This window comes from Cyprinodon variegatus, unplaced genomic scaffold (assembly GCF_000732505.1).
Source record: "Cyprinodon variegatus isolate N-32 unplaced genomic scaffold, C_variegatus-1.0 Scaffold38, whole genome shotgun sequence".
Lineage (NCBI taxonomy): Eukaryota > Metazoa > Chordata > Actinopteri > Cyprinodontiformes > Cyprinodontidae > Cyprinodon > Cyprinodon variegatus.
This window is the reverse complement of record NW_015150491.1, coordinates 1594196-1620915: the sequence shown is the minus strand read 5'-3', so window position 1 is coordinate 1620915 and position 26720 is coordinate 1594196. Positions and strand designations below refer to the sequence as shown.

The following is a 26720-nucleotide window of genomic DNA, read 5'->3' as shown; positions in this document are numbered from 1 at the left end:
GGGGATCGGGGGTGGGGGGGGGGAGAAAAATGGATTTCTGCACCGGCAGCGGCAGCAACATAAAATTCATTACATTCCCAAACAATGGTGGTGAGAGAAAGGACTGTCGCCTTTTCAGCGCGGACAATGTTCACAGCGGCTGGCTGAATAGAGGTTTCAATTAGCTCGGCTGGAACAAATTAGATCTGAAGTAGCATCCCGGATAGACAGATAAAACAGATAGGGATGCTCACAACAAACAGACACAAAGACGCACAGAGTGAGGCGCACAGTGATGCTTAATAAATGCAAACAAACACTGATGTTGGGCTACAGTCTAACATCACATAATAAATAAACCTCACTTTCTAACTCCTGCACCGATGAATAGATGCTGCGAGTGACATGTGACTATAAGGGTAAAAAGAATAGAGATCAATATTTTGTGAATCAATTAATTTTCTCCTTTGTTGACCAGATTATTTGAAAGAAAATTAAAGATCAATACAACTCTGCTGTCTGTGTGGGAGCTGACTTCTTCTGTATTGATTGATTAGACCATGTATGATGTGTTAATTAGAGAGTTTTTAAGAAGCTTTTTGTTAGCATTGATTTTCTGACGCTTCTGAGCTAGAAAGCTAATGAGCTTTTTAAATAAAACATCAAACCCTTCAACATGGGAGATTTAAAAAGTAGTCATCAGACTTTATGGGTCTGTAATATATATTTGAAAAAAATGTAAACAATGAAACTTTTATACTTTTTTTTTTCATTTCGATTCTGATTCTTGCCCATTGAGGATAAAAATAAATTTCTGAACTTATAAAAGAAAGTTAAAGTAAAGTGAAAGAAAAAACGTGACCACGTTGCTGGCAGTGAATAAAGCCAAACATTTCTGCACAATGAAGTCATTATGTTTCAGTTAATAGTTTAGCCATGGTAAAACTGCATTACTGTCAACCAGTTCAAACTCTATTCCTGCATTTTTATGTTGTTTCTTCACCCAAAGCTCACTTTAAACAAATACTCTGGATGATTAAGTGGAAGTTTTATATCCATACTGTAGCTGCTGTCAATTATTCTCTCCCTCATTTAGCTGAGACAAAAAAAAGACCCTGCTGCTGCAAATAATTGTGGATCAACATATAGGAGGAAAGTTTTTACTCATGAAGCACATGTAAAAACTAAAAAACCAAGTAAAACACATTATTTTAAGTGATTATGCTCATAAACAACTAGGAGCTTAGTGGTCTGGCTGTTCACTCCCTTCTTCAATTGTCAGCTTTAACTGTTGCATTAACCACTACCTTAAAATACTTTACTGCAAATATAATCTTTGTTGGGCATGTGCTGCCTATATTAACTATTATTTCCACTAATAAATAAGCTTCTTAAATGAATGTGGTATCTTCCTGAAAGAACATGTTTTACAACTATGGAGAGAAACAGATATTGGGGCAACATAGATTTGTTATATTTGTTTCATATTTATTTTGATGATTCATTTACTGAATAAATTATTAGCAATGATGATAGCAATAAAGATAAAATGAACCTATCCAACTCTTGTATTGTACTAAACTTCATCAAATCAAAAACAATAGAAAAAAAAAATCTAAATTCCCCTCCTGAACTAAAACAGGGGCTTTTTGATAGCTAAATCTCCACATCAATAAAGATAGAAAATGTATGCCTTTCAAGCCCAGTTGTTTCTCTCGGCTTTTAGTGCTCCATTAACCTTGTAATTAATACCAAGTAGATGCTCTCTCAAGTTTGCCTGCTTTGGCGCTTTGTTCTTAATAGCTGGCAAATATCAGAGATGTGCGCCTTTGTATACGAGAGCCATCTTTCTGCCACCCACTTCACTTAGAGGCTCTAAGACATCAACATCTTCCTGGAGAAAGAGAGGCGTCAGACAGCACATCATGCATTTATCTCCACCTTGATCACCGTCTTGCTAATTCTTCCTGGAACTGGCTGTAAATGCAACTTCAAAGGCTGTTAAAAGACAGCCAGGCTCTGAGGTGCATCAGCTGTCCCTCCCATAGATCTGCTGTTAATTGCCGTGAAAAAGGGAACAGTTGGTGTGGTCATGTAATAATAATTGATTTTTGTTGGAGCAATGTGTTGTTAGATAAAATTACTTATTTTGTACTTTAAAATGAAAGTAAATTGAGTCTCAGTGACTAAACTATTGATGAAAGGAGAAGAACCTGTGGAAATATTCCTCGTGTTAATAGTAAACATGGATGAAGATGTTCAGTGGATGTTTTTAATCAAAATTAGAAATGAAACAATTCAAAACCTTAACATTATTCCGTCACTTCTATCAAAGGAAACATTGGATTTCTGGGGGTTTTGTTTCTTTCAACCGATATTGAAGCGATGGCTGCTACTATGTTTACTATTTGTTCTTCTTCATCTTGGAGAGTAACCAACTTCTGAATTACTGCTTGGCTTCATTTTTTTGCCATTTTTGCCATTATCTTTTGTATATTTGTTGTTTTGTTGAGTTATCGCTACCAAACTCTATATGAAGTGTCTTTTTTCCACCTGTGAAAGGACATCAAATTTATCACTTCAGTGTTGTCTTCAGCGTTGAGTCAGATGGCTTCACATACTAAAACTGGTTCTGGTGAAAGTTTTCTTCCAGTTAAAGAGGAATGGTTTGATTTGATACTGGACAGTATCAAATTAAATCTGAATTTAACTAGATAATTGGATGGTTTGGGAAATAACTTCAGGGATTTCAACAGAAATTGGACTAATTTGGATTCTATATAGCTGTATATAAATTTGACCCTCCTACATTTAAAAACAGCTGCAATTAAAGTTTCGGTGAATCACTTTAGAACAAAATTAAAACAAGTGAAAACGAAACACTACACAGAAGAAATAAAGTAACTGACCGGATAAGCAACATTTTATTATTTTCAATAAAACAGCAGTTGAATAACTAATGCTGAATTATTGCAATTTCAAGAGGAATAAAATAATAAAAAATAATATTGTCTGACAGGTGAAATGGTTCAAGACAGTTTTAGGGGTGAGTTAAGGTTTGCAAACTTTTATATTTTAGGCACAGAAATGATCAGATAAAGTATGTTTGTTATGATTAGGAGCCTGACTATCTTTTAGCAGAGTCCATGCCAAATAAATGTATTCAACAGAAGGCAGAAAAATAGGGCTGTACATTATATTATCATTACAATATATACATGATAATTCATAATATCAGTGTGGAATATGTGCATGAAAATTTATGTCACAAAGGGCTGTTTGGAGTACATAATTTTAGCACATGTATTTCATGTATTATTTAGGGAGTGGTGGCCATGAGGTTAGGGCATAGAGCTTGGAATGCTGAGACTGCCACTATGGGTCCCTAAGCAAAGACCCTTAACCCCCACACTGCTCCCTGGGCGCTGCACAATGGCAGCCCACTGCTCCCCAAGGGGATAGGTTAAATGCAGAGTTATTTTGGTTGCTCTGTACTTGTGACAGTGTAATGACAATAAAATGCTGGAAAGAAAAAAGGATATTTAGCTGGGTAGATAGAATCTGTGGCAACAGACGCTCACACCACACAAATGACTTTGCATATAATGCTAAAGGTCACTGAGAGATGCAAAGACAGATAAGGAAGACCAAAGAATGAAATAGGAGCTGATATAGTCACTGAAATATTTAACAAGGAGTTTGGAATTTTTAAAATAGATTTGACAAAGATTTAAATTATTCTTCCATCCATATTCGCCAGGGTCCAAGAACTTAACATCCATATTCGCCAGGGTCCAAGAACTTAACACCTTGCAAAAATGAAAAACAAATGCCTGGGTAAGGCATCTCTAAAGAAAGGGCTTTAAAACACACACTATCGGATCATTAGCCCTAAATTAAAGAGAGTTTAACACCAAAGTTAATATGAAGTTTTCATAATTCTTAATGGCTTTTACGGTTTACATATTAATTGAACCAAAACAGTTTTGTTCAATTTCTTTTTTTAAAGGTATATTACTAGAGGAATACAATGAACATGACAAAAAAAACATACAAAATCAGAATCAATGGCGGCCTAATATTTAGACTTTATAGGACATACTCATTTTAATGATAATATCCCTGGCAGAGCTTCAGTAGAACCAACAACTCTTTTTGGCCATTTGTTATGATATAAATTCTAATTGTTGTTCATAAAGACAGGTGACAAATTAAATATATGACCTGAATAAATTAGTGGATAAACACAATGCATCAACACAGGTGCAAAGCAATGGCACAAATCAGTAATTAACTCCAAATCACTCTCTGTGGCCCGTATAAAAAATACTAAACATAGCCAGCTGATTCTGGTTTTGTTTTAAAATGGTAGGAAGAAAAGATCTGAGTGCCTTTTTGTTTACGGGCCCAGATGGCGTGGACTCAGTCTATGCTCAGATGGCTGGTGTCTCAATAGAAACTGTGACTAAAGGGACATCTGCATTCAGATCTATAAGAGGTGACAAAGAAAAACACAATAAAATCAGGGCGCCAACATGAGAAGTCAGTCAACGTGTCGTCTTCTGCAAAAATTCTAATATTTGGTTCCAGACAGAAATTAATCATTACCATGTTTTTAACAACATGGGAAAATAAAGTATACGGCTAAATAAAATGATCCCTTTCTAGATTCTCTTTACCTGGGTGACTAATCTTCAGGCTATTTGGTAGCATTAAGAAGTAATCTAAGACCCGTTTAAACTGGAACCACCTATATTGGTAAAGTTTACTTTTCTAAAGCAAAAGCACCATAATACCTTTCTTTCATTACTAAGTGAGCGTAATATTGTTTGACACAGTTTGCCATTTTGTTCCAGCTATTATCTTACATTTGATGGAAGAACAAAAATTGAAAGAAAAAACTGTATTACTGTGGTTGCTAGACTGAGTAGACTTTATACATAACTGGTGTTTTTTCATCTTCATTTTTAATATTGTTTGCTCTTTGAGCTGCTCATTTATTTAGGGATCTCCACACGAAGTAAATAAAAGTTTTTACTCTCTCTTCTCTCCAAAAAAGACAAAACATGGTTTGACCCACCAATACCTGTTTTGCTGCAATGTTCATTTTGTTTTCCTGGAGAAAAACATACATTTGTTTATTATTTTTTCTACAATCCATCAATTTAATGCACCAAATACAAACGATGATAAAAAAAAATTGAACCAGTTTTTTAAGGGGTAGTTTCAACACAAATAGAAATAAAAATACAGAGCATTGCATGGCAGTCTAACACCTGTCATTGAACTCCAGTGCAGCTTTGGCTAAAATGTAGCTCGCCACCATCAGTGCATGAATACATGCACGAATGCTGACTAAATAAAGTGCAAAGGGCTTAGGGGTCCGTAGACTTGATAATGTTCTTATACTAGTACAGCCCATTTATCATTATCCTATTTTTGAAACGAAGAACTTCCTAAAGCTGCTCTCACCTTACCTTTTTCTTTTTCTATAAACTTCTCATTTAAGCCCCCTGTGGTTCATAAACAGTTTTTTATTTCTATTTTTAGAATAACTGCTTGACAAACATTAAGCTGTCCAAATGCTTTGATTGGTTATATTGAACATAAGAGTTGAGACAACTTAGAATCATTTAGTATGCCTAGACAGCACACCTGCATAACACAGCGAAAGAAGTTCAAGTTATATAAATGAAGTAGAAGAGGTTCATTAGTATATATATATATATATATATATATATATATATATATATATATATAGTTTTGAAACTGTATCCACCAAATCCTTAACATGCAGGATTAGTGGAAGATCACAAAGTAAGGTGAAGCTGGAAGTTAATAACACCAAGCAAGCTTGATTGATACACAGCATTATTACTCTATTGGATTTCTGTTGCTTTTCAAATTAACTGCATCAAATAACTTTAGAAACTGATGCATTTATGGATCAGAAGAGTGGGAAGTTATCAATACGATACACAAGTCCAATTCAATTAAGTTTAGTAAAAGATTAATAAGCATGGTAAGACTTGGGAATGCATTTTAACACACATAAACTCCAAAGAAATATGAGACAAGGACAACAGATTACTGAGAAGGTTAAAAATGCTCATAAGACACCTGACTTGGAACATTCCCCATCTGGTCAGAGTCATTGGAAGCATTCAATGGCTAATAAATGGACTCCCCCAAAAGGTTCCTTACAAGCAAGGATGGGTCAAGAGTCATTTTGTTAGCAACTGAGTGAACAAACAGTCGAACAGTTAAAAAAGTGCAAGAAATAAATGGATTTTATCATCTATAGTTCATTACATCATCAAAAAATTCAGAAAGTAGGCCTTGCCTCATGTTTGTGACCTTCGATCCCTTAAGAGTAATTGAAGTAATTCTGTAACTTATCTTACCAGATGGGCTCATACTTCAGTAAACCCCTGTCAGTTAAAACACTTTGTCGTCACATCTATAAGTGCATTTTAAAGCTCTTAACATGCTAATCAAAAGCCACATCTCAAAAACGTCAAGAAACGCTAGTGGCTTTTCTGGGCCCAAGCCCATCTGAGATTGACGGACTCATATTTGAAAAATGTGGGTGACCCAAATCCAAATTTGGGACACTTGTAGATGAGGCTCCACTAAAAGGTGCCTAGATGTTTCTGAGCATATGCTGCCATCCAGTAAAAGTATTTTTCAGAGAAGTCCTTGCATATTTTAGCAAGATAATACTAATCATCATGTTCTACAGCAGCATGGCTTTGTGGCAAAACGAGTATGAATACTGGACTGGCTGCACAGAGCTGAAACCTTAAAATATGTCGACGCTGACCCTGAACCATTAAGCAGCTGAGGTTATACAGGAATAAAAACGGTAAAGAATTTCACTTAAAGAGCTTTAACTGTTAATGTCCTTGGTTCCCAAACACTTATTGATGTTGTTATAGAGAGGTAAACATGTTTCTGTCCAGGTTTGGAAAAATAATGCAAACATGTAATTAAAAATTAGTACATATTTTCAAAAAATTGAAAAATCAATTCAAAATAAATAGTTTATTAACTTGAACATTAAATATATACACTCACCGCCCACTTTATTAGGTACCCCATGCTAGTAACGGGTTGGACCCCCTTTTGCCTTCAGAACTGCCTCAATTCTTCGTGGCATAGATTCAACAAGGTGCTGGAAGCATTCCTCAGGGAGTTTGGTCCATATTGACATGATGGCATCACACAGTTGCCGCAGATTTGTCGGCTGCACATCCATGATGCGAATCTCCCGTTCCACCACATCCCAAAGATGCTCTATTGGATTGAGATCTGGTGACTGTGGAGGCCATTTGAGTACAGTGAACTCATTGTCATGTTCAAGAAACCAGTCTGAGATGATTCCAGCTTTATGACATGGCGCATTATCCTGCTGAAAGTAGCCATCAGAAGTTGGGTACATTGTGGTCATAAAGGGATGGACATGGTCAGCAACAATACTCAGGTAGGCTGTGGCGTTGCAACGATGCTCAATTGGTACCAAGGAGCCCAAAGAGTGCCAAGAAAATATTCCCCACACCATGACACCACCACCACCAGCCTGAACTGTTGATACAAGGCAGAATGGATCCATGCTTTCATGTTGTAGACGCCAAATTCTGACCCTACCATCCGAATGTCGCAGCAGAAATCGAGACTCATCAGACCAGGCAACGTTTTCCAATCTTCTATTGTCCAATTTCGATGAGCTTGTGCAAATTGTAGCCTCAGTTTCCTGTTCTTAGCTGAAAGGAGTGGCACCCGGTGTGGTCTTCTGCTGCTGTAGCCCATCTGCCTCAAAGTTCGACGTACTGTGCGTTCAGAGATGCTCTTCTGCCCACCTTGGTTGTAACGGGTGGTTATTTGAGTCACTGTTGCCCTTCTATCAGCTCGAACCAGTCTGATCATTCTCCTCTGACCTCTGGCATCAACAAGGCATTTCCGCTCACAGAACTGCCGCTCACTGGATGTTTTTTCTTTTTCGGACCATTCTCTGTAAACACTAGAGATGGTTGTGCGTGAAAATCCCAGTAGATCAGCAGTTTCTGAAATACTCAGACCAGCCCTTCTGGCACCAACAATCATGCCACGTTCAAAGTCACTCAAATCACCTTTCTTCCCCATACTGATGCTCGGTTTGAACTGCATGCCTAAGTCCACTGAGTTGCCGCCATGTGATTGGCTGCTTAGAAATGAAGTGTTAACGAGCAGTTGGACAGGTGTACCTAATAAAGTGGCCGGTGACTGTAGGTTGCAGGCAAACAACTGCATTCCCTGACTGATTAAACATTAACTTTCCTTTACAACCAAACTCTTAACTTGGAATTTTAATTACTCAATTATTTGGGGGCATCATTACTTTTCTTTTGAAAGCTTTTTTAGCCTCTTTAAAGCATTTTGCACAACATTATGCCTACATACAATACAATACTTGAATCCATTATGGTTACCTAGCTTTCTGATTTAGGATCTTATTTAAAAATAATCTAGAAATCAAATTTACTCTATGTGCTTCTGATAGACTTGGAGTGAAAAAAAAACTTTCATCATAGAACTTAAGTTCTACTTCAACAGGGTTAAAACAAAAAATATCTCATTCATACCATGGCCACTGAATAACTGATAGCACTAAACATACATTTAATAGGAAACAGCTAAAAGCTGGTATAAATTGCAATGGTCATACCGTCGGGGGGTCTGTTAGAGGTGGCCACCACCACCACACCGGTTTTGAACAGAGTTTCAAACAGTTGCTTGAGGATCATGGCATCAGCAACATCAGTCACCTAAGAGAAGAGAGGCAAAGGAGGAGGAGAGCAATGTTCAGAATCAGTACAGTCTGCCTTTTCATGCCCAGCACACACACTCATGTCTACATGTGTGTTTCTGCATGTGTCTGAGGTCAAACCAAGCCATCAACACTTCATGTTTATTAGTCTCTCTCTCAGGTGCGCTCATTCAGCGCCTTTTATCCGATCAAGGCCGCTTAGACTCGCACTCGTTCACACACGCACGCACACACACGCATATGAATACACACCTCATCCACTTGAACTGACTGCAAAATGGTCACAGAGAGGTTTTCTGCAAATAGCAGAGGCAAGGAAGCAGATCGGAGCTGATCAAGTGAGCAGACAGGAGAGCGACAGGATGCAAGAGCGAAAACAAGACGAGAAGAAAAGAAGCATGAAAACAGAGCAATGTCAGTCAGAGCGGGGGTCATCATTGCAAACAAAGCCTTTAACAAAAGGGGGGAGGTTATAAAAGGCATATGAAGCATGCGAATCTGTCTGTGGGAGCGACACACACAAGGCCATACAAAGTTACAATACATAAACCCATTTCAACAGTCTGCTGCCTTTTTCATCTACATCATTTCCATGAAGCCTCCGTGAACAAAGGTCGGTGAAAAACACGGACGCAAGGACATTTATGAGTCGCTGGCTGTTAAATGAAGAGTTCTGACCTTTCTATTAGTAATCCAGTGCTCTCACTTTTGTTCTTATTCTCTCATCTTTCCCTCTTCCACCTATGTTACTCTTTTGAACATCCATAAAGGGAGAAATCATGGCACAGTGTGACGGCCAGTAGTCAAAGCAGTGTGTATTAAACATGATAACTGACTTGATCAGGAGAGTTCAGAATGAACTAAAATAAATTAAGTCAGACCCGTTTTGTGACAGTTATGGTTCAAATAAAATTAATATGCTAGATTTTCTCTCAGAAGAAAAATAAAATAACCTTAAGAAAAGAAGCAATTGGGTAAATACGGTAAACTGACATTTTCAACTCTTAAAGAAAAAGAGTCTCGATCAAACAAACCAAATAGATTCCGAAACTTTGCTACTGGTTGCTTGCATGAACTTATTCCAGATCCTGGAGACCTATTTTATAGATGATCTCCAAAATGGACAAAACTGTTGGAAGCTGCTTTAATCTTTCATTCACACTTTCTCACAATTGTACCATTGCAATGGGAAAACCCTCAAAGACTGTGACTGAAATGTTTACATTAGACCAACACAAAACTATTCATAATAATGAAGTAGGTGGGAAGGATTTATATTTTAACTAAAAATGTGGCAGAGATCTGCATTCACCCTCCGTAAGTAGATACCTTCTAGACCAGAGGTCACCAGAGGTCACGGATCACGGATCCACCTGCTGGCTAATCCTGGCCCAACCTGATTTAAAACATTTATAAATTACCGCATGTTGTTCGACGACAGTGTCTAACTTCACTTGTGCCGCTTCTCCTGTTAATATGGTAAAGCCTTCCGGAGCGCCCAGGACTATTCTACACGTCATACAAATCAGCCAATGAGCTGTGTCAGTCTGTGTTGCTGCGGCGAGACACTTTTAGACACAGCAGGCAAATCTGTGGTAAGCAAGGCGAGGGGAAAGAAGGAGAATGCAATGACAAAAATAGAGCAGAGAAAGTGTGGACTGATGAAAGAACCGTGGTGAACTGGTGAAAGAAAGGTGAAATGGCGTGCTCAAAGATGACCCTGCATATTTAGAGGATGTTTGGCCCAACCTGCTGCTGTGAAGCAGGATTTCCTCCATGAACATAATCAAAAATAAATATCAATCCAAGCTCACGAATGAGCACCTTGATATGTGCTTGAGAATGGCTTTGTCTCCATTCAAACCCAGGTTTAAAGCCTTGCAGGGCAGCATAAAGCCCACTGCTCTCATTAAGTCATAAATAAACCAAAAAAACAACAACAAATGGTTAGTTCAGGTGTTTATATAATATAGTATGTGAAACAAGAAATTGTAAATATACCAAACTGAACGCTTGTTATTCTCTAATTCAAAAAACACTTTTGATTTTAAAAAGAAAAAAAAAAATAATTTTTTTTTTTTAAATATCTTTTTATTTAAAAATCCAATGTATAACATGGATGCATAAAAACCTTATTTTATTTTAGTGTTAAATTCTGTTTAAAGTAACAGATTATAATTAAAAATGTCTCCGGACCTTTACTGGTCGAGGATTTTCTTTGTTCGGATCCCACAGATTTTTAATTGGTTACCCCGGTTCTAGACCTATTTTTACTGCACTAATGCCCATCTTTTTGTTTTTTTTTTATACCAGCTCACGCATCCAAAGACTGAAATTGATTCCTGTTCCCTTTAAAAAAAACAAAACAAAACAAAAAAACAGCTTAAATTTATTCAGATTAGATGGAGAACATCTTGGCATCACGTTTTAAGTGTCACAGATTATGACTGCTGCACTTTATAAAATATACCTTGAACTCAGCCCTTGTAGTTCTAGATGTGAGTCAAGTGTTGCTGCCCTAATAGAAATTTACCCTAGTCATGACAAATATGCAGCCTGAGTGATTTTCTTCCAGTACTTTTTTTATTCTCATCTTATTTTTCTGTGTCTTTAAATGCTGGGTCTTTAAGCACTGTAAACCCAAATGTTAAATGTTAGTCTGCCATGAGTCAGATTGCAGTTAGATTTAATCAGTACTGTCCAATGTTGCAGCATACTTGATTGTTGAATGTTAACTAAGACCGATTGTTGGACTGTATAAGGAAATAATTTCTAGATTAAAGGTTGACTGGTAAGGAAATAGTGAATCTAGAGGCCCTGTCCAGATGATATATAAATAAAAAATACACATGAATTTAGAAATCTTTCTGGTCTCAGTTTAGAGAATAAAACAGTACATTAAAATATTCATACTGATGTTATTTAACAAAAATATTAAATGTACTTAATTGGATTTTTTTTTTCACTATATAGTCCGAGGGTGGCCACAGCCACGCTGTGCAATGCCCTGGCCAAAAACCCACTGGCCACCCTACTCGCCAATGTAAATCGTAGTAGCATCAGTCTAGCATTTTATCCCATTATACACATCCAGAAACTTAACATTAAAAATTAAACAATAAACCAAGGTATGAATAGGTGTTTACTTAAGTCTTTATGAATTCTACAGAAAGGTTCACCACAATAGTAGATTCAAATCCTGAAATTATGGCTTTCAGCTTCAGTGTGCCACCCCAAGATTTTTAGTGGCCCCATCAGCCCACCCATATGAAACATTTCTGGAGGCGCCACTGGGTTTCAAGGCACTTAGTTTAGTCAAAACATTTCAGTTGCTTATCTAATTATTTCATTACTTATCTAGTTTCCCAGTAACTCACAGTTGTAGAAACATACATTTTGCCACAGTGAGGGGAAAAATTATTAGTTTCCACATACTGGGTGGTTCCAACACAGGGCATTGCACAAAGTAGATGTCAGCGGACCGAATGGTAATGGCAAACCAACTGGACATTGTGGTGGTGGACAAAAAGCAGAGGAAAGCCATTGTGGTTGACATAGCAATATCAAGTGACTGCAACATCAGGAAAAATGAACATGATAGACTAGAGAAATACCAGGGGCTCAGAGAAGAACTGGAGAAAAACCTGGAAGGTCAAGGTATCAGTGGTACCCGTGGTCATTGGGGCACTTAGCACAGTGACCCCCAAAATTAAGGAGTGGTTACAGCAGATCCCTGGATATACATCAGACATCTCGATCCAGAAAAGTGCAGTTCTAGGAACAGCAAAGATACTGCAGAGAACCATCAAGCTCCCAGGCTCAAGCTTGGAGGAAAAAAGGGAGACTGCCCATAGTGGGTGAGAAAGAATATATTCATTCTCTGACGATCCCTTTAGACTGCCAGCCATGTCTTGGTCAAAGAGTGCCTTGAGACATTTTCAACGGAACATGTTTTATAACATACTCCTGCTTTCAACTTTTTCACTACTTTATCCCTGACATGTTTAGGGTTTTGATGGAAATGAAGCCAAACCTTTTAATTCTTTTCTTTCTTAAATAAAAACAGAAAAAAACTCATTCCTTTTTACAATAGTGGGTTACACTATTCGTGTTGGTCGATATAAATCTAAATTGGCCACTGTACAATATAAAAAATTAAAAACAGCACTTTTGATCTCCAGGTACGACTATTTTATAGACGTTGACTGAAAATGACACACAGCTTGTCTTAAAGTTTAGTTCCTGTTGCTTTGCAGAGACTCTTGCTTGTAACCCTGCTGAATCCAGATCCTGGCCTGCTACCGGACCGAGCAGGTGTCCGTTACACCGCCCTCTCCTCTTACCTACTTTTCCTGTAAATAACAGGCCCTTCTGATTGCCATACCCACAGCATATGCCTCCTTTCATACACTGAAGAGTCTTCTGCTTTTGCATATTAGCTCCACTGCCCTTGCCAATACTTGATTAACATTTGTGTTAAAGCCTTGATTTTGCTGAGAAGAGGTGGCTAAGGGCATCAAATTAGAGCGTGCGCACGCGAGCCAGTGATTGTGAGAAAGCGTAATGAGAATCAACAGAAAGCCAAGGCTCTGTGTCTCTCTGAAGGGGCCCCTGTGTTTGCTGCGACCACAGGATTTTATTTTCATTTCAAAAGAATCATTTAAAAATGACCTTTTATACGACATGGATTTGTTTATTCATGTGCCCTCAACATGGGCACGGTATGAGGGGCAATATTGATTGCTGGGTGAGTGGAGAGAGAAAGGAGAGAAAGAATGGATCCCCACAGAATGAGAAAGGTGGAGGGGGAACCGATGTGGCACTTGTGGAGCACAAAAATAATGGTGCAATCTCTGTTAGTTGTTGGCGAAATTTAAATGAGCAGCCAATTACTCAAGTGTGTGTCGGTTTGCTGCAAGGCGCATGGGGTGCCAAATGAAGCCTCTTTTGATGTTACACCTCTTTATGTACACAACCTATGAGTAATTTCACCGATGGAGACTGCACTGTGACAGAGGCCGTAAGACAATGATCCTTAAGCTTCTTCTTCCTCTTCCTCCCTCGCCGTCTTCCCGTCCATCCATCTCGGACCTCTCAACGGCGAGTATTCATTAGGAGAAACCGAGAGAAAAGAGGGAGGGGGGGGCTACAAATTACTGATAATGGCACAGAGCTAATGAAGAGAATGGAGAAATGTCATTAGCATTTAAGAGGATAAGATCCATCTGACCCGCCACCGCCAGTCGCTTTCTAGCTCCACTCACTTAAGGAAGCAGGAGAGCGCGACTGATACCCGGAGCCTCATTTGCATGGCTGAGTGGAGAAGGATGCTGATTGGTACAAGCCCCGCACACATGCACACAATCTCCCAACCTCTTGTTTATGCATCCCAAACAAGGCATGTCCGCTTGTTTTCCCTCCATTCACTGATAGCAACAGTTGACAAACTGAAAAACTGCAAAGCCGGGCAAAGGCACAAAGCAAATCAACAAGAGCAGATAAACAGTGCCGTGGCTTAAAAAACAGTGGTATCAAAAAGACACACATTTGTTACTTGAGTAGAAGTTTAGCTACTGCAGTTTAAAAACACTCTGGTAAAAGTTGAAGTATCAACTTGACCTCTTTACTCAAATAAAAGTGAAAAAAGTATGTGCTCCAAAAACTACTGAAAGTATAAAAGTATGAAGTAACCCTTAAAAAAAAAACAGCCAGATGCCACTATATGAAGTGAAAGTTCAATTTTAAAACTATTTTGAAAAATTCTTTGAGATAGGTCCAAGGATGAGGGAGGTCTTGTTGGTCTCGTTTCAATCTGCCGATACGCTCTCGCCTGTGTCCGACCTTTCAGACATTTCAACATCTTTTTCTGAATCCGTCATTGTAACATGGCATAGACAATTCACGTTTACAGTTTGAAGAACACCTGCTTGCTTCTGATGATTTCCTTTAGCTAACCAATGAGTGTTTGCGTTATATGACTCATCATATTACACTAGTTTTCACTTGACGTGGATGGCGCATATGACATGAAATAAACATTTATAAACATTAAACCAAAGCCAAGAGTAACGAGTGTTTTAAAAATGTAAGGAATAGAAAGTACAGATACTTGTGTGAAAATGTAAGAAGAGCCTCAAAATCAATTAAATAGGTCCCTTTTATCTATTTTTCGTGAATAATGCTAGGAAGCTCCACGTTTCCAATTAGTAATTTCACTTCAGGGTGACAGTAGGGCACCCAGAGCTGCTTCTCACCAAATCTCATCATGATTTGATGTGGGAAATCAAAATTAAAGCCTCTCAAAATCTGTAACATTGGGAATGTTTCTTTTGTTTCTTGACTATTGCTAATAAAACCAATTTCCAGTTACTGATTTCACTTCATAATTACAATAGGACACTCTTAGATACTTTTCACCAAAGGTCATAAAGGTTTGATGTGGAATTTCAAAATAAAAGCCTCTAAAAATCTCTTAAAATTCGTCACTTATCTCTATGTCTCTGCAAATATTGCTATTAAACTCCATGTTTGCTGATTCCACATCAGCTCACTGTAGGACACCCCTAAAATACCATGAGGGTGTGATTTGGGATTTCAAAATAAATCTGTAAAATAGGTCCCTTTTCTCTATGTTTCTGTGAATACTGCTAAGATCTCTCCATTTCCTGTTAGTAATTTCCCCTAAAAGTGACAGTAGGACACCCAGAGCTACTTCTCACCAAATGTCATCATGACCTGATGTAGGAAATCGGGGTTAAAGCCTCTCTAAATCTATAAAATTTAAAATTTGTTCTCCGTTTCAGTAAATGTTGCAAAGAAACTCTTTCCATTTACTGATTTCACTTCGGAGTGACAGTATGGCACCCCTAAATGCTTATCACCAATTGCCTTCCAAATCTGATGTGGAATTTTAAAATTAAAGCCTCTCATATTTTGTCAAATCAATCACCTTTATCTTAGTTGCTGTCAATATTCCCTAAACAACCGTTGTTTCCAGTTACCGACTATACTTCAGAGTGACAGGAGTGCACCCCTAGATGCTTATCACTAATGGTTATCCACATCTAATGTGTAATTTCAAAATTAAAGCCTCTTGTAAAATTCGTCACTTTTATCTAAGTTGTATGGCGACAAATCAGTGACTAGAAACAGTCACTGATTTCAGGTAAGAGTGACAGTAAGACACCTCTATTAACTGCTTACCAGTTAATGATATCTAAAATAGCAGTAGTACAGCCACTGTCCTTCAGCAAAAGCACCAATTGTGCCAGTAACCAGGAACCAAAACAGGACCTACAAAATAATGCAACTTAACAAAATAACTCTTAATGAGTGTACCCAAAACTGTGAACACCTACTTTCCTTATATCAAAGTTGCAATGGCTTGTTTTCTCTGTTGTATATCTTTATTTAAGTGCCCAATGGCAATAAAGCTCATTCAAAGCATTGTTTATTTTTTATGAAATATTGTATTACAATGAACCCTAGCTAGTTGCACAGTTTAGTATAGCCGCAGCTCCACATGGATTCCCATATCATTATGGTCCAGGCTCATTGGACAACAGTCAGTTACCGCAGGTGGAGACCCACAGCTTGAACCCCACCGGTCTGGAGCCATGAGCCAAACCGGGTAATAACCACAGCCGAAGAGCAATGTTTCCCACCTGGACAGCAGAAAGGACCCAGTGCTAGGAACACTCGCTGTGATCAGATTACAGAGGGACCGCTTTCCCCATCCAGGCAGAGCAGCGGAGCACAGCCTGCTATCCAGAACTGCCAGCACCGCACACAGGGCTCCAACACTGACCACCAGCCTTCATGTCCGGCAGCAGCAGCACGCTGCCAACCGGACTGAACAAAACCACCAGAGAACCAGTCCGAATCTGGTGATCCCCCCTGCAAACAAAAGGTTAGACTCTGGTTTAAACTAATGAAAACAGACCATCATCTGGATAATGTTCTGAAAAATAATGAACATCCACCGGCTCTTCATTAGATCAAAGAACATTTAGCAGCTGTGATTAAACCAGGAAGCATTAATAAAACCACTAAGACTCAGAATGCTTTGTATTCGTCCTCATTAAAGGATAAAAACTCAATCACAAAGATTGACTCTCTATATAAAATGACTACTTCCTGACTAAACTGACGTCACAGCATCCTACAGCGCCTCAGCGGGTCACATGGCCGAATGAGGAATTTAGTGTTGACTGCTATCTCGGCGAATTGTTTTATGCTATAAGCTTATGATGTATTTAATTTTGGACATACTATCAAATGAGAAAGTATAAGTATGTGTTTTCTATTCAAACTTTAAATCCTCCCAGACCAGCTCCAGCTGCCTCCTTAGCTATGTTACTTTCTAGTAATAACAACACTTTACCACATCCACCACACAATAAAGAAAGGGCAATCGAAGCAAAAGGAAAACATCACATACTGATAAAAATAGGGAGTGATAAAAACAAGGCCCCTCATTGGTCCACAGACCCACTGCAGAAACCCCTTTACACACTACAACCAGCCAGTTCCTGTGATGAGATACAAGTCATCTTGCTAGAGGTCTGTAACCAGACTCTACAACCCAACGGGTTCCCCCTTACATGTCAACATTAAAGTGATCTGTAACAGGACTCAGTCCACTTCAAGTTACGTTTGATTCAAATATAGTGACAGACAACTGATTCAGTAATATTTCAATAGTATTAAAATTTCAAAATTCCAAATCAGACATTGATGGCTTTTTTTGAGCAGCCAATAGGGGTGCTCTATCATCAACCTAAATTGCAATCAATAACCGGAAACCTGAAGTTTCCCAGCAATATTAACAATAAAACTTAGATAATCATGACCAAATTTTAAGACTTTGAGATGTTTTAATTTTGAAAAACCACATCAGATCTTGATTATATCTGGTAAGAAGCACCTACTATCACCCTGAAGGGGAAACGGTAACCGGAAACAGAGAGTTTCTTAGCAATACTCACTAAAACATAGTAAAAAAAAAACTCCACCCTGTAGAGATTTTGAGAGGCTTTAATTTTGAAATTAAACATCAGATCTTGATATTTGGTGAGAAAAAACTGGGGATGCCTTACTATCAAACCTACATGAAATCAGTAACTGGAAACAACAATTTTGTTTTAGATAAACTAAATAGGCATTCTGAAATAAAGTGCACAAATTAATAATGTAAAACATTACCTAAATAAAAAAACAAAACAAGACAAATTTAAATTATTCTCATATATTCATATGCACAGAGGCACCTAATAACTAATTTAAAGCCTGATAATAAAAGATAATGAAAGTCCAAACCAGCATTGGTAGCATATTTCTTAGTGTATGAATGACCAATAAAAAGCCAGTGAAGCCTGGCTTGACTTCAGTAGAAGCATAAAGAGTTATTAGAGGGAACAATCACTGCTCCAGCGACCTCTGACCTCCCCTCTTATTAACTGTAATAATATCAGGAGCAGTATGTTTGATGAAACACTGTGAAACACAAGCCCTTCTACTCTGAAAATAAAAAGGTAAAGAATAGGAAGAGCTTTATTTGTGGCTCTCTAAAGCAAAACAAATAAAACAATCCAAGAAAAGTAATTTTAAGAAACTGCACATGTATGTTCTTATTAAGACCTGTAATGTGCACATAATGTTCAAATACTGCTATGTTTAAAGCCAGCCACTAGGTGTCCCTGCTTCTGCCCTTTTTGTTAAGTTCAAAATCAAAGCGTTGCTTATACAGAGAGAATCACACTTTACTCTGATCTAAAGAAATGCTTGAATAAATTGAAATTGATGTGCTTATTCTGGTTCTAATCAGTAAATGGTGGACACGTATAGGCTCCTATTTATGCATTCAGCCGTTTAACACCTACAAAGTTCAATGCATTTCACTGCAAAGTGACACATAACTTAAGAGGAAGGCATGCTCTATATAGGTTTGCAGTGTTTCTTTACAAATAAAAATCGGACTAGTAGGGTATGAATTTTTATTATTCAGCTGAAATTATTTTATTAAGTCCAGACTTTGACTAGGGCTTTTAACACATCAATATGCTTTGATAAAGTACTTTTTTTATTATGGCTTTGTCTGTTTATTTCTGACGGCTCGTGTGTTGGAAGGTGAACTCCACCTTCGTCTAAAGGCAACATAACCCCTATAAGATTCACTTCCAAGATTACCCTGAATTTTTCTCCACATTCTCCCATAAGTTCTCACCAGTTCTTCTATTCTTCCTGAAGAAGAAATAAGACTATTTCTCCCATACTATGTACTGCCAGTGGAACTTTGGACGGTGATGGACCACCTGAAGTCCATGGTATTAAATAAAAAGTTCAAAAAATGAATTAGTTGAAAAGATACACCTGTCAACACCCCATCCATCCAAGAAGCACGATCCGTACCATCAGCTCATTTGCACATGCGCAACCAGATATATGTCCAGGTCGACCTCGATTTTAATTTTTATAAATGACCTAAATTATGTTTTTCCCTCCTTAATAAACTAATGCCTAATAAACTATAATGTGTTAAAGGTTAATCGTTTATTTCCTGAGAAAATAAATGCATTAAAATCCTTTCTGTTTTATCACTCGTCTCTGCCCATCTGTCCAGGAAATCTTACAGAAATCCTACCCTACTTCCAAGAGCTAACTTTTTCGGCTTTGGATTTAAAGCTACAGTGTGTAATTTTCAGCGACATCTAAGTTCCAGACTGCAGACCGCAGCAACATGAACATCTCCCCCCCACCGCTTCTCCCCCCCAACAGTACGGCGAGCGTTACGGGACAAAATGTCTTCCACAACGTCCGCATCACCTACCTTCTCAAGTGATGAGGTTTTTTTTTACATAGATAATTTTACAGATAGTATTTCATTAGTCTGTGTAGGGTATAGATTTTCATGTAGACATAAACCGTTATTTTTTCTACATCGTTGTGACGTAATGGGCGATCTCGCAATCACTAGTTTGTTGGCTCTGCGCTGCCGTAGCGCAAAGATGTCTGCCTCCATGGCTGCGAGACCCGCTCCTATGTAATTATAAATAACGAATTCTAAGGCAACGCAAATATTAAGGTTAAGAGGCTGAGCTCGTAGATGATGATAAATAACATAGTTATGTATAATATATTACATTTCTGACTGTATATCCCTGTAATTATTACACACTGTAGCTTTAAATATAAATCTAGTCTTTCTAAGTTTTGTTTTTTCCTTTGTGTTAACTTTATGGTATATTATGCGTAACCTAAAGAAAGAAATAAGTAAAAACAAAAGATAAACATGTCTTAATCATATTTTGCCAGACTACTCTGAGCATGTCCTATGGGGACGCCAGACTAGCTGTTTGTCGGAGGAAATGTAAAAAGCATGAAAATTGTGTCGAAAAAGCCATAAAAATGTTTTAAAGATTTGTTTTAGCATTCTTTAGTGTCTTAAGGATTTTAATTTAGTACCACAAAAACATTATTTATGAGGACCTGGATGAATATCTGCTTGCACATGCACAAATGAGCTGATGGTACAGATCGTGCTTCCCGTACAGATCGGGTAGTGCAACATCTATAAGATCTATAAAACGTTTTGAAAATCTTTTCCTTCCTCTTCACAATTGATAAGCTACTGAATGCTGCTACGTAGTATATTACATAAAGTTCCAACAAAATACACAGAATGTTGTGCTTCTAATGTAGCAAATGTAGAAATAACACTGCATATATATTATAGCATATATTTGCTTTTATCACAACTATACTCATGTGACAAGAATCAATAAAACACTTTTATGTTAATAATTTAAATATAATTTATTGTCTGGTTAACTTCTTAAACAACCTTTTAGAAAATAAACACTCTTTCCCCACAATCACCTTAAAACAATATCTGCAATGCATTTCCTCACCTGAAACTCATCAAAACACAACAGGGAGATCTCTCTGCTGATCTCCATGGCAACCGGGGATATGGGGTCATAGGTGAACATTTTCCCTAGTCTTCGCTTCGGCAGGCTTTGTTTCCTTCGGTGGATCCCTTTAAGCAGCACACAAATGTCAGAAAAATCTTAAAAGCGCACCTGCGTCGACAGCCGTAACTACTGACTGCGCTGAATAAAGCTGTAATTTCACCTGGATGGATAATGGCAGACAATTAGCACAGGGACAAACAGAGGGCTAAATATAGGCTTGGCAATGCATGATGAGGTAAGGAATTAGAAAAATGAAATTAGGAAGTCAAAACATTATGAGGAATAGGAAGATGCCTACTTTTATGGACGTCCAACATAAAGCTGTTGAAGTGGACCCTCTTCTTGCGACTGTTTGTCACATGGGAGTAAAACAAATCCATGAGCATAGTCTTCCCTGTGCCTTAAGGGTTGAAAATTGGAGAAAGTAGAGATTAATTAATTCTTATACCAGACTATTTCAGTTTTAAATTGAAAAAGCAAGAAAGAATTGTTTTATTTTGTAAATCAAGTTAATTATGCAGCTTCTTACCAACGTTTCCATATATATAGAGTCCTTTAGGTGGTCGTGATTCTTCAGGAAGGGTTTGCTTTTTAGAGAAAAAAAGAGATTAATAAAATAAAAAAATAAGTCAGATTTACCATGTTTTATAAGCCAGGGAACTCCTGATAACAGGGTCCTGGCCAGACTGCAGCACAGACAACTTCAAGCATAAAAGCATTTAAAACAGTAAGCAAGAATTTCAGAAGCAGCTGCAATAAGATCTACTTATTTCAAGTAAATAAACATTTCGGCTCAAAGACACCAGCTCCAAGAAACTTAAAACATTCTATTACCCTAATATCATCTCACTTGAAATGAACAGCAACAACCTATAATAATATTAACGACATATCGGAGTTAATATCCGATGGAAAATCAATCAGCTACTTTTCTCCTATTCTGCTCTAACTGGTTTTATTGAAAATCTGCAAAACACTTGATGCTGTTTTTGAAGTTATACAAGAATCAGATAAATGTAAACATTTTATTTTATAGATTGCAATAATCTTCTACTGTTTCCTACTGTTTGGACTCAAAACTATAACCACTATCAACAAACAAACAAAATAAAAAATTAAATAAAAAAAAGTAGCACATTTTTCCTCTTTATTGATCTATATGAATATATGGAAACTTGTTAAAACTGACTCTAGGAAAATCAATAAATCTCTATTCATATAAGATTGGCTTCCAAAAACATTTCACTGCAAAACATATATTTAAACCTCCTGACTTTTTTTTTTTTTTTTACCAGCAGTTGGCTACAGGTATAAACATCACCAGAATATCAAACATTTAACCTAAATTTTGTTTTTTTTAATTACATAGTCTAAAAATCAACCATCTACAATGACAAAATCTGTGTTTAATTCAGTGGGATCATTTTATCAGTCTTTCAAATGCTAGAACAATTTAAATCAAAACAAGAGCAAATCATTAGATTAAGGAAAAACCTTAAAAGAACATTTCCTGATCATTGTTTCTCTAATAAATATGGTAGTTATTTTTTTTTTGGCCTCCTATCGCCTCATTTTAAGAGCCACAGGTCAGGTTTAAAGATCGTTGAAGGCAAAAAATGTTTTAATAATGAGAGCTTAAAAGTTTTGTGGTAACTTCCCCCCTTAAAAAAGTTATTATAGATGAATTACAGTTTTAGTCCTTGAAATGAGATTCTACAGGAAAAAAAATATCAGCGCTGTGCACCCTCCCCCACCTGTTGATGTGCAACTTTTTCTTTATGTACCATAAATCTATTTCTGCAGGAACCTAAAAACTACTATAACATTTTAAATCAACAAAGCCCTTTTCATATAAGATTGGCTTCCAAAAATATTTCATTTTTTCACTTCCATATTCAAACATTACCAGCAGTTTTCTACGGTATATATGGATTTCTACTTACATTTATGTAAAAAAAAAAAAAAAAGTTTTGTAATATAATCGAAATATGTCAAATATAGCAGTTTTCCTATTTACTGTTCTAATTTTTCTGTTGTGTGCCTAGACAGAATCTCTTACTGCCCCTCACAGTAAAACACTTTTCATATATATAACGTAGGATAAATAAAGCATCATTTAATACACAAGGTATGCCAAGGCATAAAGCCAGCTCTACAGTGTGAGGTTTCATATGGTCCAGACTGGCCTACAGCAGGAGACGAAGACAAAGGGGATCTAATCAACAAGACAAGCCAGGGTTCCCACGAAAGAAAAGCATCATCACAGGAACAATGGGGGGATTTGTCAGACAAAACGGAGGGGTCTGGATGAGGCTCCGTAAGAGATGGAGTGGACTTGTGTGCGCGGCCCGTTTAGCGCTGCTAATTGTGATACGGTAATGTAGCATTGAGGTGCTGCTGGAAGTCATTGTGTTGCCTGCCTCTTATTTTCCAAAAGGTCTTTGCTTCCAAAAAAACCCTGTGTACCATGTGACGAGGTTAAGAATATTGGGGAAAACTAACTGCCAAAACAGACAAAAAAGCATTTCTATGTAAGTTTGTTACAAAAATATAAATAAGTAGAAGCTTATATATTTTGGTAGATGGCTAAATTAAAGTGCTTTGGGATTGCTGCAGTTGGGGTATCTCTCTTTGACAGGACAATGAAGAATCCCTATTGAACTGAATGGAAATAATTGTCCTCTTAATATCTAATTTAAAAAGCATTCTCTGAGGATGGTACTTGGGAGTCCACATGCAGTTGGTCCCCACTGCAGACGAAGCACTTGACTCTGATAAACGCCAGCCATTGCAGATAAAAACCTAAATGAATTAGCTTCTGCTACACTAGTTGCAAAAAACTAGAGAAGCAACAGGCTGTCCTCGTTTGCTCTGGCATAACATCGTGTGACTCCTCTCTGACTCCCCAAGCTGCACTCCAGCTTGGTGGGGTAATTGTAAGCTGTGACTGGTATTCATCCTGCCACAGCAGAGTGGAGAAGGACAAGGCTCTCCCTCAGCGACTTTGTCTGGCTGAACTTTGCAGCCCAGTCTAGCCTTCTGGTGGATGATACGAACCAGCGCATGTGTGGGAAGTTCACATTCAAGACATGGGCCTTTTCGGCTTTTAAATTAGTTAATTTGTTAAAAGTCAAAGTTTTGCATCCCACATTAGAGTCATCAAAAAGGAGATAGTAGGAGCTCAAGTTTAACTTTCCTGCGATGGATTCAATGCCGTTTGTCTGACTTAAAGAGGGTGGCTTAGACTAAACAATAGCCCATTGTCAGTCAACCATCCGCAAAACCACGCCACATTGGGTCAATATTAAGTCAACTGTACTCTCCTCTCAGACTCGGTCAGTTAGTGGGGACAATGGTGGCACTCTCACAGAGAACGGACACCGAAGGACTGTGGTATGACCTGATTTAAACTGGAATAATTGTGCAAGTACTCCAGTCATTGAGAATGTGTGTGTGTGACACACAGAGAGAGCAAGAAATAGGTGCAAAAAGAAAGGGGTGGACGGGCAGGATGGCCTGCGCTGGTGTTGATAGCCTAACACCAAAGCATTTGTCAGATGCCCAAATCAAAAGCAAGAAAAGACAAGAATGGCCAAACAATAGGGATCCCCTCATTACTGCGTGGGGACGGTGAGAGAGTTAGAGGGCTGCCGGGACAGGCCCAGCAGGAGGCCTGCCCTGCTGCCTTCCAAAATCTCTGCCTAAACCGGTGGTGTCTGTGCCAGCACACCAACAAAAACACACAAAAAAAAGAGACTCCCAGCACCAAATAAGAGACAGTGAGCTCCTCTGACCTAAAAACAACAACAGCCCCCTGCATTACACTGTTCATAACTCACACGCACAATAAACTTCCCAGACCCCTACCCTGCCTTCGACCTGAACCCCTTGGTCAACATAATTGACGCAACTGGAATACAGTGTAGTTAACTGAACACCCCCTTATTGTTAGAACTTCAGGGGCTTAAAGTTCTGCTAGATGTTCTCAACAAAAAAATATATATATATATATTCTGTGGTATATAATTATTCAAAACATTTTCTACAAATAAAAAAACTGAAGAATGTGATTTGCAAAAGCATTCAGCCCGTTTTTCAATTGAACTAACTCCGCTCTGGAAAGGAGTTAAAGGAGTTAGAAGGAATCGTCTTGTTTGGATGTGTTTTGTGCACATGCAGACCAGAAACAGGAAGAGGAATGGCTCAGTTTATGAGAAACTTGCAGTCTACATGAGGAGCTGAAGGAATAACCGTGGCATAGTGAGTGGAGCGACGTGTTACAGGCAGTTGGCGGAGAACAGGTGGCAACAACAAGTGAAAACACTCAATGATGATCACCAGACATAAAGTGATTTGCTTGCAATTGGGCAACATTACTACCACTAGAGAGAACTTCAGAATGTGTACTTTAGTTACTTTAACAGTGTAATTTTCACTAAGCTATGCCAATTATAAGAAAATAGATACATCAGAAGGTTATTTTAATGAAAAAAAGAAGACCTCCCAAGCCTTTTAAATTTTAAACAATACCACATGGAGGTTATTTGAGGAACGTCAATCTATATTCAAGGTAGGAAGCCTTTTCATAACAAAAATCAATAAAAATTTAACAGAAACCATTGCAGTAAAAGATTCTAGACATAATAATACAAGAAAGAAAAATATATTAATAAGGTTTTGTTCACATCAAGGAATTACTCAACAACTGGAAAAGGTTCCTTTCTACTGTGGTTCTAAAGCCTGCACAGCAATGTTGAAAATAAGTTTTTATAATGTAAAAAAGGGAACCATTATAAATTATTTCTGAACATTTTCTACATTTAATGTGGCATATCCACTGCTCCATTCAGCTGAAAAACAGGTAGGTTGGATAAAGAAATGTTTAAAAAGATACCAAATTCCCTGTAATGCTAGTTCTTATTGTTAGATGGACGTTGTGGTATCACAAAATAGTTCCAAATACCTTCCAGCTTTGGCCAAAAACCTTCAGATTTGCTAATAGGCTAGAATTTATAAGACCTTTTACCAAGGGTTAAAACCATACAACCCATTAAAAACTGGATGACAAAATAATAGAAAACACAATACAATAGGGTCACTAGAAGAGGCCTTACCATCTGAGGACAAATATGGACAGCCTCTCTAGGGTAGAGTGAAGGAAATAATGTCAAGTCAAAATAAGGGGTCCTCTCACATTTCAACTAAGGAAGAATGAATGGTGAAATAATCAATAAAAAACACATTTCAATACATAATTCGTCTAAGAGTTGAGTTATTGTATTTTATTTCTTTTTTTATTAGGATTGTACAGGAAATGTAACATTTCAGTACAAAATATTTTCTTTCCCTCTCTATTCATTGTATTTAATGCATTAAATGTTCATTTATGTAATATTCAATGCATTGATGATTTGTGAATGCTTTTAAATGATTTTAGAACAAGATTCAGGGTTTTAACAGGATTATCAACCACCAAATGGGAGCAGATGATATAGTGATATTTTGCTCCCTGACTTTTCTCTGTGAAATGTCAATGAGGAACGTATGTTCTTCGGCCACTGTGTCACTACGGAACTGTCACATGATAAGGATATTTACAGACAATGACATGTGCTTGATGGTCAAGCTAATAGGCTAATCTGCAGGTTTGGAATGTGCCCAGCACCTGTCAAGATCAAACTAAGACCTACTGCACTGCAATGAACATGGCATTCCTATGGAAACGCAATCCAACGAGCAGTTTAAAAAAAAATAAATGTGGCATGTAATGATAATGTGTGGAAAAGGAAGGTGGTTCTTCACAGGAGCCAACAGCGGCAAACTCCCCTGGCAAGCTGATCCTGGCCCGTTATTTTGTCCCTGTACTGAAAGCATTCACTGCTAACTCTCCGACAGTCTATGACACTGGCGTAACTTTCTGGAGGACTGGTGTGGACATGTCCCCACCAATAATTTCCGCTTTT

The 26720-nt window shown here is 37.8% G+C and overlaps 1 protein-coding gene across 1 annotated transcript in view; it reads right to left on the bottom strand.

Moving 5' to 3' along the window:
- lace1 (lactation elevated 1) overlaps positions 1-26720 on the bottom strand; it is a 50114-nt gene that overhangs the window by 22074 nt on the left and 1320 nt on the right. The window contains exons 3-7 of the mRNA XM_015369594.1: positions 20866-20917; positions 20663-20822; positions 16593-16681; positions 16359-16449; positions 8684-8750 (exon numbers count right to left, since the gene is read on the bottom strand). Coding sequence (XP_015225080.1) covers positions 8684-8750; positions 16359-16449; positions 16593-16681; positions 20663-20822; positions 20866-20917 — 459 coding nt within the window. The remainder of the gene's footprint in view (positions 1-8683; positions 8751-16358; positions 16450-16592; positions 16682-20662; positions 20823-20865; positions 20918-26720) is intronic.